This window comes from Sus scrofa, chromosome 1 (assembly GCF_054392235.1).
Source record: "Sus scrofa isolate SSC_HxYL_T2T_F1_AM1 chromosome 1, Sscrofa_HxYL_maternal_Yorkshire_Landrace_v2.0, whole genome shotgun sequence".
NCBI lineage: Eukaryota > Metazoa > Chordata > Mammalia > Artiodactyla > Suidae > Sus > Sus scrofa.
Window position 1 is genome coordinate 3,204,148 of NC_139383.1, and position 14,758 is coordinate 3,218,905.

Consider the following 14,758-nt stretch of genomic DNA (forward strand, 5'->3'; position numbering starts at 1 on the left):
TTGCTCGTCCTCTTTTGTGGTTATACAGGCAGTACCCACATTGTCTGTCACGTTTGCCTCTTGGAACTCTGGGGTGTATCAGTTATTGCCATACGGTTTCTGTGCGTGAGGGCCCCTCATTGCCATTTTGGCTTTGCTCGCTATGTCCATCTTGCTTCAGGAGGTTCAGCGCTACCACCTGGCCTCTCCAGTTCTGCAGTTCCGTCGTCCCCATGGAAAGTAGGAAACCCAGGGAGTGAAAGAGGGTAGCTTCCTTATTGCATTAACAATGCGCATTTCCTTTGCGGCTTCCTGAGGAGCAGAGCCAGGGTCTCTGGTCATACCCAAAAGACCCACTGAAACATACCCATTTCTCCGAGCCTTCTGACTCCATCGTAAACACGTCGTGGAGGCCATTCTGTTTCATGGACGATAGGCCCTATCGTCACATTTCCAAGAGCTGTCCCAGCAGCTGTTAGGGTTGGGTCAGCGTACCTTCGTTCCCAGGGTCCTGAGTCATGAGAGAGTGCAGATCCGAACTCAAGACTCAAAGCTGCTTTATATCCGCTTTAGATTCTGGACGCCCAGCTCCACTCTTGGACATGCATTCTTGGTTCCTATGGTAATACATTATTGAGGTTCTGTGGCTTTTTTGGTAAAACAACAAAAACAACAACAATAACAACACAAAACTGTATGTTTGACGTATATCTGCGTTCTGGTTCAGTGTGATTTAATAAGTATTGCTACTCTTGGTGACGCCGGAGGCAGACACCTTGGTGTTAGGCCCAGTTCTGCCACAGACGAACTGCACGACCAGGAGCTTAACCCGTCTCTGCTTCCGTTTCCTCCTCTGTAAAATGGTGCGAATCGTGATTCTTCTCTGAAAGAAGCGTTGTGAAGACTAAATGAGTTAATATGTGTCAAACACTTAGCACAGTACCTGGTCCCCGGTTAGCACTCGGTACGTGTCGGCTGTTATGACTGCTTTCCTGTAAATCAGTATTACTTGCCTCTTAATTAGTAAAACTGGGGGTGGGCGGGAGCCCAATCTAAGATATATTCCTGAGGTAAATATTGGTGTTATTTTAAATGAAAACCAGTTATTAAAGATTTTTAGTCATTATTCTTCTATCTGAACCTCTTCTAGTCTTTAAACATCTCTGAAACGTATTTATCAGCAATCCTAAAATTCATCTCATCCTCAAATATATACACTTGAACTTCCAAATGCTTTCGTTAATGTTCAGAAGAAACTATCTTTCATTCTTTTTCATCTTTGTCGTCAAAAAGTGAAATAACATAGTATGTATATTTATTTATTTATTATTATTATTATTATTTGTCTTTTTGCCTCCTCTAGGGCCGCACCTGCGGCATATGGAGGTTCCCAGGCTAGGGGTCGAATCGGAGCTGTAGCCGCCGGCCTACACCACAGTCACAGCAACGTGGGATCTGAGCCGAGTCTGTGACCTACACCACAGCTCACGGCAATGCCAGATCCTTAACCCACTGACCGAGGCCAGGGATCGAACCGGCAACCTCATGGTTGCTAGTCGGATTTGTTAACCACTGCGCCACGATGGGAACTCCGGAAATAAACATCTTTATTAATTTAAACCAATGTATTTATTCATAGTTTTAATAATAGTATTGTTTTTTAAACATTTTATTTTTATACAATTTTAAAGCTTATTTTCCATTTATAGTTATTACAAAGTACTGGCTATATTCCTGTGTTGTGCAGTACATCTTTGAGCCTATTTTAGACCCAATAATTTGGACCTCCCACTCCCCACCCCTATATTACCCCTGAAATTCATTGTCATTTGAGACCATTTTACCCAATTAACTTTTTTCCTGTGGGCTGCTCAGTAAACAGAATTAGAAGCTATGTAAGGCCTGTAATATTTTAATGGCTGCACTCTGTATGTTTGCAATTGGTTTCGTTTTTTATTTCCTGGGCTTCAGTTTGGAGGAAAACATACAAAGGAGTTTATAAATGTGGGCAGTATATTATTCTGTGCTAAATATGTTAGTTTTGTGGCCACAGCTGATTTGAAAAGGAACTGTATAATTTATTCATGCTTTCTGAATGATTTCATGGCATAATAGGTTAGTTTTTAAAAGTAAAGATATTTAAATAGCTGCGTTTTTAATGATGTGTGTTTTAAATATTTATTGAGTTATTCCTCTGTATTGTGGTTGTACTAGAGCCTTTATATACCTTATCTTATTTAATAGTCACCACAGCTCTGTAGTATAGGTAGGAAATTATTCGTAAAGAAAGAGTGGAGATTCTGGAGTTTCCCTTGTGGGTCTTAGGGAAGATAGCATGTGTGAGGATGTTATTTTAAATACCTGTTTGTATTTTAATTAGGAATTTCTGAATTGGTGAATATTAGAAGATTATATTTTAAAAATTTTCCATATTTCATATGTATTTTGATGAATTAGAGATTGGGAACTTGAACTTATGGCATATTTTTCTTAAAGACAGTAGTTGAGAAAGGCAGTGACTATTAGAGAAGTCATGAGACTCATTTCTTATTTATGAAAGGATCATTTTTTTGTTTCCCAGCCCTCTTAATAGATGGTGGAATGTGGCTTTGATGAAGGCAATTTATTTTGTACTCATTTTCAAGTATATTTGAGAGTACTGACTTTATTATAAAATCATAAAGCTAACTTTATTTCCCTCAGTCCCTAATCATTTAATATTAAGTTGTGGTGGGGTTGTGGGGGTATTTTCCCAGTGTGGCTCAGCAGTTAATGAACTCAACTAATATCCACGAGGATGTGGGTTCAATCCCTGGCCTCGCTCAGTGAGTTAAGGACCCTGCCTTGCTGTGGCTGTGGCGTAGGCTGGCACCTGCAGCTCTGTTTTTTATTAATTTTTTGGTCTTTTTGTCTTTTAGGTCTATTAAGGCTAATACTAGTCAGAATGGAGTCATCTAGTTTCGTAAGAGTGGCAACAAAAACAAAATTTAAAGAGATTGTTGTACTTGGAAGAATGAACCTTAGTTTTGATTGCTGGGTCTTTGGGCACTACATGGCTCTGACAGCTGTGGTCAGCAATGTTTTCTGAGTGTTTCTGTGAGCAGAGACCTTTATGAAGCGCTTAACTTCATTTAACCTCTGTAGTTTGCAATCTGAATTCTAAACAGGCAAAAATAATTGTTCTTGTTTTCTGGAAGACGTGAAAATTATATCTTGTATTTTTTTTTTTAATATTTTTTCCCAAAGTACTTTTGTCTTAGTTCTTCTATCACATGAATCAGATAAAGAGGAAAAGAAGTGACTCATGTATTGCGTTTGGAGACTCCTCCAAAAATACTTGAAATAATGTGTTGATAGACATAAAGTTGATTTACCAGAGGTCATTCGTGATCCACTAACCAACTGGGACCAGAAGGGCTTTGTTGGGGAAGCCTGTTAATGCTACATTAAATGTAACATGCTATTATGCTGTATGCTACTAACATTGACTAAATCTTGTTATTTTGTAAGAATTATTGGACATTGTAGCTTTGTTAATGTGGTTTTTAAAACCTATAAATTGTAATGCAATTTACATGTGTTTGGGTCTTTTCTAACTCTGCTGTCAGGTGCGCCATGAAAATAAAGTCCCCCTCCTGCCTTAACCTGGGTGTGAAGTCATTTCCCTTCTAAGGCACCAGCCTGGAGTTTCCCGGACATTTGGCACTCAGTTAGTATGGATAGGCCTGATATTTGCTAATTTTGAGTTTTCTCCCAGTATTCACTTGATGAAAAACTCAATGATTAAATTTTCTACTAGTCCTCTTAGTATTAATAAAATGAAATGAATTAAATGGGAAATTTCTTCATCTTCTTAGGTAATAAATGCTAAAAGTTATAGCAAAAATGACCTAGCCCCACCTAAGATCTGAGAGTCAAAGGAAAGAACCTATTTTTGTTTTATTTAAACTGCTGCCAAGGATGAGAAATATTAGCTAAATTTGAGAGTTGAGTTTTTGGGATATAGCTTTCTTCTGGAGTTGTTCCAATTACTTTCTCTCTGCATATGGTTTTTTTTTTGTTTTTTTTTTTTTTTTTCTTTTTCTTTTTGCTTCAACCATCATGAGGAAGTTCCCGGGCCAGGGATCAAACCTGTGCCACCGAAGCACCCTGTGCCACAGCAGTGACAACACTGGATCCTTCATCCACTGAGCCACCAGGGAACTCCCTGTTATCCTTTTAATTGTTTTGTGCTTTTGTCTTCCTATCTCTTTCTTTCCATTTTCCTGTGAAGCGACTTACTTGATCAAAAGTAATGATGTGTGGAATATCATGACAGTGACAACATGTAGGGCCCGGCTAAACTCTTCTTCTTAACATATTAAACTTCGAGTTCATCTTTTGCCATATCAGGTAGCATTCACAGGTTCCAGGGATTGGACATGACTATCTTTGAGATGGTTTTTTTGCCTCTGCAGTCTCCAACTCTTTTACTTATAACTGGAGGGACAGTAAGGCTAAGAGGTAGCAGAGAGTAGGCATTAGAGGGTACGGAATCGGAAGATACACTAACTTGATCTGAATCATGGCTCAGCTACTTGTTTGCTGCATAAACTTTAGCAAGTTACTTAAGATGGGGATAATAGGGAGTTCCCGTCGTGGCGCAGTAGTTAACCAATCCGACTAGGAACCATGAGGTTGCACGTTCGATCCCTGGCCCCGCTCAGTGGGTTAATGATCCGGCGTTGCCATAAGCTGTGGTGTAGGTCGCAGACGCAGCTCGGATCCCGAGTTGCCGTGGCTCTGGCCTAGGCTGGCGGCTACAGCTCCGATTTGACCCCTAGCCTGGGAGCCTCCCATATGCTGCAGGAGTGGCCCAAGAAATGGCAAAAAGACAAAAAGACCAAAAAAAAAAAAAAGATGGGGATAATAATAGCAGTTTATCATAGGATTATTTTAAAGATTAAATGATTTAATAAACTGGAAATTGGTTGGAATAGCAAGTACCTGGCACATAGCAGACACTCAACAACTGTTGACTATTATTGTTAGTAAAAGTAAGGGGCTCAGAAAAGCTTTGTGTAAAGCAAACATCTTTGCAGGCAGGCATTTGGCAGTGGGTACATTCGATGGGCTTTGTTTGTATTTATGAAAGGTCGTTATTTGCCACAAGAAGAAAAAGTGTTTCTCAGAAAAACACAGTTGTGTGTGTTTTCAGGAGGGGGTGTCTGGTGGAAGTGAAACATCTCAATGTATATTTTTCCATATTGTTTTAATTTTTGAATATATAACAATTTGAAAAGGACAACTAAATAAAGGAAATTCAAGAAAAGAAAGTTCATGGAGGATTATCTTCACTTGTCTTGATTGCATAACTAAACAAATAAATCTCCAAAGAGTAAAATTTAGGTTTATTTTTTGTGCGTATCTGTTTCCACAGCTCATGAACGCATGTCGTTTCCTTTGCTGTAGGGTTATTTTTCTCCTCTGAGATGAGTTCAGGTTTTATATTCAGTATTCTTTCCCAGTGGCCTTTTTTTGTTAAAATTTCATTGTTTGGTTTTTATTTTGCTGTTAAACATATGAAGATTTATTTTGATACTTGATAATTACATCATCTGATAAGAACAAGTTTACCTTAGAAAAGTGTACTTAATTTGAAATACAGTCCTTTAATTAAACCTTATAAAATTGACATAGAGAATCGTGACGTATAATGATTTAAACGTGTTCTTCTGCATACTTAAGAAGGTTTCATTATTTTTTCATTGAATCTGTTTTTTAACCTGACACGAACTCTTTCTTTAAAGATTGTATTGGTGCACAGTTGACATACGAAGTCGTGTTAGTTTCAGGTATACAGCAGAGTAAGTCAGTTACACATATACATACATCCAATCCTTTTTATATTCTTTTCCCATACAGGTTAGTATACAGTCTTGAGCAGATTACCCTGTGCTATGCAGTGGGTCTGTGTTACCTCCCTTGCGTACAGTGGTGTATAATGTCCTTCCTAGCCCCCACCTTGTCCCGCCCCCCATGTTTCCCCACCTTGCACTCACTTTAAAGTGACACTTTTGTTTGCAGTTCACTGGCTTTTTATAGGATTTCTAATATCTGTCATATTGTCAGGATTCACAGGTAGTTGTTAAATGTACAAATATGTGTAGAGTTGGGTGGAGAAGAAAAATCAATAAAATTACCTTAGTGATTTTCCTAGACATATGTAACACGTCAGGGAAACTTTAAGAACAAAGTCTGGTCCTTAGACTTCTAGTCAGTGTTCTTCATTGACTTTGTCCTCTTCTCTGCTTTAAATATGAGATCAGTTTAGGGCCATTCCAGTTCTTTGTGCCGAACAGCATAAATTAATCCCTAGCGCTTTTGCTCATCAGAATTAACCAAAGATCTCAAAACTTGAATGCCTCAGAAGCACATTATGAGAAAGTCACAATTTTGTGTATTTTGTGTATCATAGGGTTGAAATGACATGCCCATTCCTATCTGTCTGCTATAACGAATACCACAGAATACCATAGTGGCCTAAACAGTAAACCTTTACTTTTCACAGTTCTAGAGTGCAGGCCCGATGGGTTTCTGGTGAGAATCCTCTTTCTGGCTTGCAGGTGGCCCCCACATCTTCTCAAGGAAGAGCCGCTCTTCTAGGGCATAAATCTCAGCACGAGGGTGCCACCCTCAGGACCTAATTACTTCTCAAAGGCCCTGCCTCCAAGTGCCAAAACATCCAAGACTGGGGCTTTTACCTGTGAATTTTGGGAGAACACAAATATTCAGTCCAGAGTGTGGACCCGCCGTCAGAGCATGGTGATACTGCAGTTAGTATTAAGTGGTCCAAACCATTCTTCTCAATTACATGACTTTATCTGACAAATTATTTTTATGAGTAGTTAGAGATATGGAAGGTTAGAACTGAAATAGTTGACAGGTTTTCTTACTTCAGTTTTCACACTTCAGTTTTCATGCCTTAGAGTCAATGATAGACCTAATAGGGAAATCATTTATTTTCATTTATTTTTCTAACTTAATACACTAAAAATTCTAAAATTTAACATGTTCAAATTTGAACTCACCATTTTTGTTCTCATTAGATAGTTACGCCGTACACATAGCTATTCAAGCTAGAAAACTAGGACGCGTATTTACTCTCATTCACCACTGACCCACCACCTACATTCAGGCAAGTCAGAAATCCTACTGATTATGTCTCTTAAATTTATCTCAAACACATCCCTACTGTTCTGTATGGACATTACTAATTTTTCTGTAAAGCTGATTTTCCTCGCTAATTTTGAGGTGGATGTTTCAAAAGTGCAGAGTAAGCTTGAGTTGGAATATAAGGCATTCTGTAATCTGGCCTCAAATACACAAGCACTAGCTTCATTTCTGCCTCCCTGCCTTTTATTTGTGTTCCATCAACTTCAAAATCTTTGTGGTTCTGTGCATGCCCCGTGCACTTCCTGCATCCACGTTTTCTCATGCTTGATCCTTGTCTGGAAATTCCCAAACCACCAACTTCTTGCTAAATTCCTTCTCATTCAAACTCAGTTTAGGTGTCAGTTCCAAAAGATATAACTGCCTTATTCTTCGCTATGTGCTCATTTGTTCAAATAGTCATTGATTTAAATAATTATTGAGCCCTTATTATCGGTCAGGCACATTTCTAGGCATTTGGGATACCTCTGTGAACAAACAAAAGATTCCCTGCTCTTCTGGCTCATATATCCCAGCAGGAGAGACAGCCAAGAAAGTAAATGAAAAATAATTTATATCAATATTAGAACATGGTAGAGTGCCACGGGAGAAATGTATAAATGGAGCAGAGTGAGGAAGAAGAGAAGTTGGGTTGGCGGGGGCTGAGATACAGCAGTACTAAACACAGTGATCAACTGTAGCCTGAATGGAGAAGGTGACATTTTAAAGAGACTTTCAGGAGGTGAAGGACTATGCGACGTAGATGCCTGAGAAGAGGGCACTATTGTAAGTGGAGGCAACAGGCAGGGCAAAGGTCCCAGTGTGGAGGCCTGTCCGGTTTGTTCAAGGTCTGAGGGTCATGGGGTCAGATGATGTAGGGCCTTGTAAACCACCTGAGGACGGTGGCTCTTAATCGGTGTGAGCTTGGGAGGTACTGGAGGGTTCTGAGCAGTAACATGGTTTACATGTTTGACAGGCTGCTCTCGTGAGCCCAGAGGATAGACAAATAGCAGGTCAACCAGTTAGGAGAGTATCGAAAGGATGAAGGCTTGAGAGGGAGTGCTGAGTGTTAGGAAGGTGAAATGTGGTCAGGTTTTTTGACACATTTTGAAGTTTAAGACAACAGGGATTGTCTAATAGTTTGGAGGTGAGGCATGAGAGAAAGAGGAGTCATGAATGACTGGAGCTCTCACTGGCCTTCCTCATCGCTCCATGCTTCTAACTGGTCATCTAGTCCTGTCAGTTCTACCACCTAATTTTCACTCTTCCCCCCCTTGTTGTTTCTAAACTGTACTGTGGCAGTAGTTTTTCATAGGCATTTCTAGCGTCGGTCAGTTCTCTGTCGAAGTTTATTCTGAAGTGCAATCTGATTACATCATTCTCAAGATTCAAATCCTCAGTGTGCCCCAGTCCCCTCCAGGTAAAGTCCTTAGCATGGCAGGCAGCATCCTTCTTACACTGCCCTGTGCTTAACTTTGGGAGCCTCCTCTTTCACTCTTTTCACACGATCTTCCTCCTTAATTCTCAGTTCCCCGAGGTGCTGTTCTGGAGTCTGCATAGTGGATGACGTGGCCGAACCAGATGTTACCTCTCTGACTTTACTATTGCCTCTAGCCTGGTGGCCTTCTTCCTTTGCCACTGGCCTCATGCACACTCCATGGTTTGAGGTCACTGACACCACCAACACCCTAAGGGCACCCACGGTTGACTTTTGGGTCCTAGCTTTAAGGCAGAAAGGCGTAGAAATCGCCTGGCGACAGTGAAGTTACATCATGCCCCAAAGAACAAGAGTAGAAAGCGTGGCAGCCGAGATTAATGCATTCAGTGGTAGGAAGGAGAGCGCTGAGCTTCTCTGTCCAGGAGGCTTTTCTTCAGCCAGGTGAGCGGAGACGCCAGCAAAGGCAGCAGGAGGCCGACGGGGCGCAAGGAGCCCTGGAGGTTGCCTGGCGAAATCGTCCTTTAGGGCTTTTTTGGCCCGTCCTCTAGCTGAGGGCCCTGAACTTGAGGTCTCTGGTGCTTCTCGAGCAAAGCAGGTGGCTGCCACCTTCCGGAAGCGGAAACGGAAGTGCCCCGCACAGGCGCTCGGCTGGGCTGGCTTTCCGGTGTGCCCGTTACGTCACCGGAAGCGCCGCGGCGCTCGCGGCCGGCCCTCCGAGTGCGAGCCGGCTGGGGGAGTGGCGGGGGGGTGGGTGCCAGCTGGGTGCGGGCTTCCGGGCGGCCCCACAGGTTGGCTCGCCTGTCGCCTGTCGCACAGAGCAGTGGGGCGACGCCCGTGGGCAGGCTCGTGTTTCGACGCCCGGGTGCCAGGGACATGGCGGCGTGCCGAGGCGTGGGCTCTTGGCAGGCCTCTCAGGCGCAGGATGGTCGGCGATGGTGGCAGCTGGAGCCTCAGGACCTGCCCACCTGTGGTCACGGCTTCCTGAGGTCTTGACTCCCCGGACCAGCCTCCTGGGTCCCTCGGTGTGGAGGGGCGTGTGGAAGCGCGGGCTGCCCCCGAAGGCCCCGCGGAGCGCGGGGTCTGACCTGAGAGCTGTGCAGGCCCCAGGTGCCTCCTAGTCACAGCGTTTGCGGGCTGAGGATTCTTTGCCTTCTCTGGGAAACTACGTCTGAGAATAGGTTGAAAAGAGATTGACGTGGAGACCTGAAATCAGGAAGCAGAGTTGAGGGAGGAAGCTGTTGCACTGGTTAGTGGGACTGTCAGTTTCGGCTGCAAGCACCGGAACCCAGCTCCGAACCGCTTGACATACGTCGTAAAACCAGAAGCCCTGAGGTGGGAAGGCTCCGGGGTTGAGGTCCTTAAGGATGCGCCTCTTCACTCTGACCACTCTAGTAGTTGGCTTTGTTTCCGTGGCGGCAAGATAGGCGCTCTAACTGTAGGCCTGGTGTGAAACTGGAAGGAGATGGCTCTTCCTGTGTGATGGCTTCACCAGGGCCTTTCAGAAGGATGAAATTTTTACCACGATTAACTTGTCTACTCAGGATTTGTTCTGAGCTGGAGATGGTTGTCTTCCCTGACGTAAAGAGAGGAAAATATTGGCTGACAGTGTCCTGAGCAGAGGGCAGTATCAGTGGGGATAGCAAAGGCTAAGAGGAGAGAAATACTGTGGAGGCAGCATGGGAAGGACTCGGCGCTGATAAATGTGCAGATTGAAGGAGAGAATGGTTTGGGGGGTATTTAGTTTAGGCGACAGGGAGGAAGAGGATTTCACTTAAAGAGATGGGGTACAGAAGATGGAGGAGCAAAGACCCAAGAAGGTAAGGAGTCACTTGTCTTACAGTTATTCGATTTTTTGTTTGTTTGTTTGTTTGTTTAGAAGCTAAAAGTATAGATATAGAAGTCATCCACAGATGTTACAGTTGAAGACATGGAGCAGAATGAGGGTAGAAGAGAGGGAACCTCCACATGTAACAGGTCAGTAGAGTCTCTAAGTCAGCCAAAGAAACGCGGAAGGACCGACCATTCAGATAGAGAGCAAACTAGTACTTCGCAACTCTAAATTTTAACCTGCCAGTTTATGGACAGTATCAGTCGACTAAAGCATGTCTCATTCATGTAGTGAATTGTTTGATGTCAATTCTCAGTCAACCCCTACAGCATCATCGACAGAATTTTATTGTGTTAAAAAGCTTACAGCATTTTATGCTGGATGAGTTAGTTTTAACAGTTTTTGAAGGTTTCTGTGACATTGGTTTTCATTTTACTTTTCATAGGGTGGTTTGTTTATAATATATTTGCTTTAGGCAACTTGGTTGTTGTGGGTTGATGACCTTAAGCCGTGTTTTGTCGGAGAAATTCTGGAGACAACGAGGGATTGGTATCTGATGTTGCTGAGGCTAAGGAAGATAATCTTAATAAATTGTCAGGGAAGTTTGGTTTATATTTCAAAAAGTGGTTTCAACGCAGTGCTGGGAGGTGATCTCATAGTGTGATGATTAAGCATGAATCAGAATGAAGGGAATTAAAGTAAATGCTGGACTACTAATTTATGATGAAAGAAAGAAAAATAGAACGTGTGTTGAGTTGACCAGTTTTGAAGGAAGTTTTCGTTGTGTGGTTGTTTCGGGGTTAGTGGAAGCCTGAGCATATTAGAAATCTCTCAGAAGGGGATAAGGAGGGATTGAAGGTTTTAGAGGCAGAGGGTGGGACTTGAGTGAGTGAGGCAAAGAGGGCATCGGGAACCAAGGGGGTGCTAGCTGAGTTACGACGGAAGGTAGAAGATGGGTAAAGCTTACGAGAAATGGTGAAGCGGAAAAGTGGAAGATCCTCTCAGGGAAAAAAAAAAGGTTGTAGGTCAGGGAGCGGTTAAGAGCAGTGGAACACTCTTGGTTCTGCTGCTGTGGGGTCAGGATAGCGAGTCATCTGGGGGGAAAGAAGAAGAATTGGCATGGTGGTGCCTTTTTCTCTAGACGGCTAGAAAGACCAGTGAGGGGAAGTGCATGGGGGTTTGCCTGCTGTTGGGTATAAAGAGGGGATTCTGTGCTCGTAGCTAAGCCATCATTGCGATAATTGGCAAACGTTTTCAAACCCAGTAGTGAGGCAAGAATAATTCAAATGGCAGAGAAACCAGGTGAACAGGAGCCAAAGTGTACAATTGAGGGCAGAGAACAGTCTCAACAGGAATGAAAAAATAAGATGCAAGCGTGAGAAATATCAGTCTGCTAGGGCTGCTGTGACAAATTGCCACCGACTGGGGGGCTTATACCATAGGCATTTAGTTCTCACTGTGCTGGAGGCTGAGAAGTCCAAGATCATGGTGCTGGCTGACCCCCTTCCTGGTGAGAGCTCTTGTCCTGGCTTGCAGGTGGCCTTCTTGCCGTGTCCTCTTGGGGCAGAGCGACTTGGCATTTCTTCTTTCCCAAGGGCACTAAACCCATCACGAGGGCCCCACTCTCATGACCTAATAATTGTCATGCAAAGGCCTCATCTCCAGATATCATCACATTGGGGGTTTGGGCTTTGATGTTGAGTTTTGTGGAGACACGTTTCTGTCCTTAACAGAAGGTGTGGTCAGATGGGAATTTTGTCACGGAGAGAGAGAACAATTTTTTAGTCCATGGCTTATGTCCTCCAACCCATATAGATGACTATTTGGGTACAAATTAATTATAGTTATTCTAATTTAATAGATGAGCTTGAAGAAATAATAAGCAGTGGGTTTGATGTAATTTTGTGTCTGTCGTTTTATTAGCTGTGTAACCAGGATGATAATGTAGCTTGTGAGGCACAGTGTTTTGAAATATAAATCATGGTGTAAATGCACTGTCACCATTTAATATACAAGCTGAGTTGAGGCTATTAAGTAATAATTTTTGCCTTGGATATTCAAAATGTAAGTGCTTATTACATTGGCAGAATTAATTTTTAATTAGCAAGTATGGTCTTTTTTAAGTAAGTAAAAAAATTTATTTTAAAGTTGTTTTAAAAATTAATGTTTGGGTAGTTGTTATAGGCAGTTTTTCTCTTCTGAAACCTCTCAGTCCTGGTTTGAGCCCTTGTGATTGAGCCACGCTGGGGCCGTCAGTGTACCTCTCTGCCCGTTAGATTTTATGTTTTTTTGCTTTTTGCTTTTTATGTGCCAAAGTTCCCAGGCCAGGCATTGAACCTGTGCCACAGCTATACCTAGAGCCACAGCAGTGACAATCCTTAACTCACCGAAACAAGGGAAGCCCCTGATGTTGTGTTTAGAGTTGAGAACATTGGCACACCCTTGAAAGCAGCTTTAATCTTATCCCCAGCCCCCAAACGCCTGTTTTAGTGGAGCTGATGTAAGCGGTCCATGTCCCCCCCCCCCCCCCCCCTTTTGTCTTTTTAGGGCCGCACCTACAGCATTTGGAAGTTCCTGGGCTAGGGGGTCGAAGCGGAGCTGCAGCTGCTGGCCTGCCCCACAGCCACAGCAACGCGGGATCCTCAACGCACTGAGCAAAGCCACAGATCAAAGCCGCGTCCTCGCGGATGCTGGTCGGTTTTGTTGCCACTGAGCCACAATGAGAACTCCTACATGTACATTTTTAAACAAACTTCTTTTTTAATGAACTCTTCTGAATGGAATGTAACAGTCCTCCTTCCGGAGCTATACCTTCAGCATACATTTGCACGAGTAGAAATGGTTATCCCGTAGCTGGAGAACCTTTTACAAACCTTCACTTTCATTTAAGGCTGTGTTTGGCGGCAGGAACTTTCGTTATAATTAACGTCATACTTTGGACTGTTTGTTTTGTTAATAAGTGGCTGAAACCTGCGGAGCTCACAACTTTACCCCACAGCCTCACGGTTACGCGCCTTCCTGCCCCCAGGTTCACAGTGACAGCTGAAGTGCCAGCCGCCGTAAGCTGATAACACGAGCAGCGCAGGGTCTAGTGCCCTGAGCGGGGGTCCCTGCCCGCCTGGCTGACGCACGCGGTCCTCCCCTGATGTCAGACAGCTGATAAGCAGCGCCTTGGCTCCACTCCCGCATTTTGTGCCAGAGCGGGAAAAGGCGCTTTATCTGAAATGTCAGTGCCATTGAAGGGGTTTTTTTCTTAATGTGTTATTGCTTTGCTTGACTCTAGGCCAGATTCCTGTCTGTTTAAACCATTTAGTATTCTTTCTGAATTGTTTGGCAGACATGTTGGTCAGCAAAAATATGTTTAACTTATTATGCATGACACTCTGTGATGTATTTGTTTCCACTTACAAGGCTTCACATTCGTGTGTGTGTGTGTGTGTGTGTGTGTGTGTGAAAACAATTGCAGCAAATTTGATGATGCTTGTGTAGCACCCCTGTCTTGATAGACCTATTAGGAGGGAAAAAGCAGGTATGGACCAGGGGCAGTTCAGCAGCTGACAGTTCATTTATCCCAACATACCTATTGGTGTTTATACGAAAATTTGGAGAACTATTAGATTCTTGAGATTAAGCTGTCCAAACCGGTGTAATCTTTTGGTGTATATGGCAAACATATTCTCTCTACTGAATGGGAAAAAAATCCAGTTATCAGACCGTATTCTAGAGCCAAATGGTCATTACAGTGACAAAGTCTGAGCATTATTTCCTCAGGTAAAATTTCTGCTTAACTGTATTAATGGCTTATTATGAAATCTCTGAGAATTAAGAGAGCTTCAAACCTGTACTTTTATGACTTCCTTGTTAAAAAAGAGAGCCCGAGGTACCCATAGCAAAACGAATCGTCTGAAAACCTAAACATCCTAGCACATTACGTTCAAAAATTACTTATTAATTCATAGATCAGCTCAGGTTAGTGAAACTCAAGTTTTGCAATATCATTTAGATTTTATATTTCACTGTACACGCTTTTGAATAGTTAGAGGTGAGAACTCTAGATTATAGCAGCAGACATGTACATCCAGTTAGCATATGAAGGATGGTAAAATGAAAAAGCTGAGGAGAATGACTCTCTGACGTCTATATTTTTGTCACCAGGAAGCTGAAAAAGTGTTTGGGGAATTTATAAAGGCCACTGAATTCCTCAAGTGTCAGTTTTAAGCTGTGATATTCTCCTGAGGCCACTTTTCTGACAACATAGCGTTGTGTCTGTTGTTAATTATTATGTCAATTCTTGTTTTATTTGTATGTGCCAGCAGTAGCTA

The 14,758-nt window shown here is 42.7% G+C and overlaps 1 protein-coding gene across 31 annotated transcripts in view; it reads left to right on the forward strand.

The window, feature by feature from the left end:
- PDE10A (phosphodiesterase 10A) overlaps positions 1 to 14,758 on the forward strand; it is a 568,650-nt gene that overhangs the window by 352,064 nt on the left and 201,828 nt on the right. The window contains exon 1 of one of the 31 annotated variants that reach the window (XM_085021715.1): positions 9,301 to 10,425. The exons of 29 other annotated variants lie outside the window; for them this stretch is intronic. In XM_085021715.1, coding sequence (XP_084877841.1) covers positions 10,402 to 10,425 — 24 coding nt within the window. In that variant the 5' untranslated portion in view covers positions 9,301 to 10,401. Of the gene's footprint in view, positions 1 to 9,300; positions 10,426 to 14,758 lie in introns of those variants that run through there. One more of the 31 variants, XM_085021722.1, reaches the window with a different exon arrangement.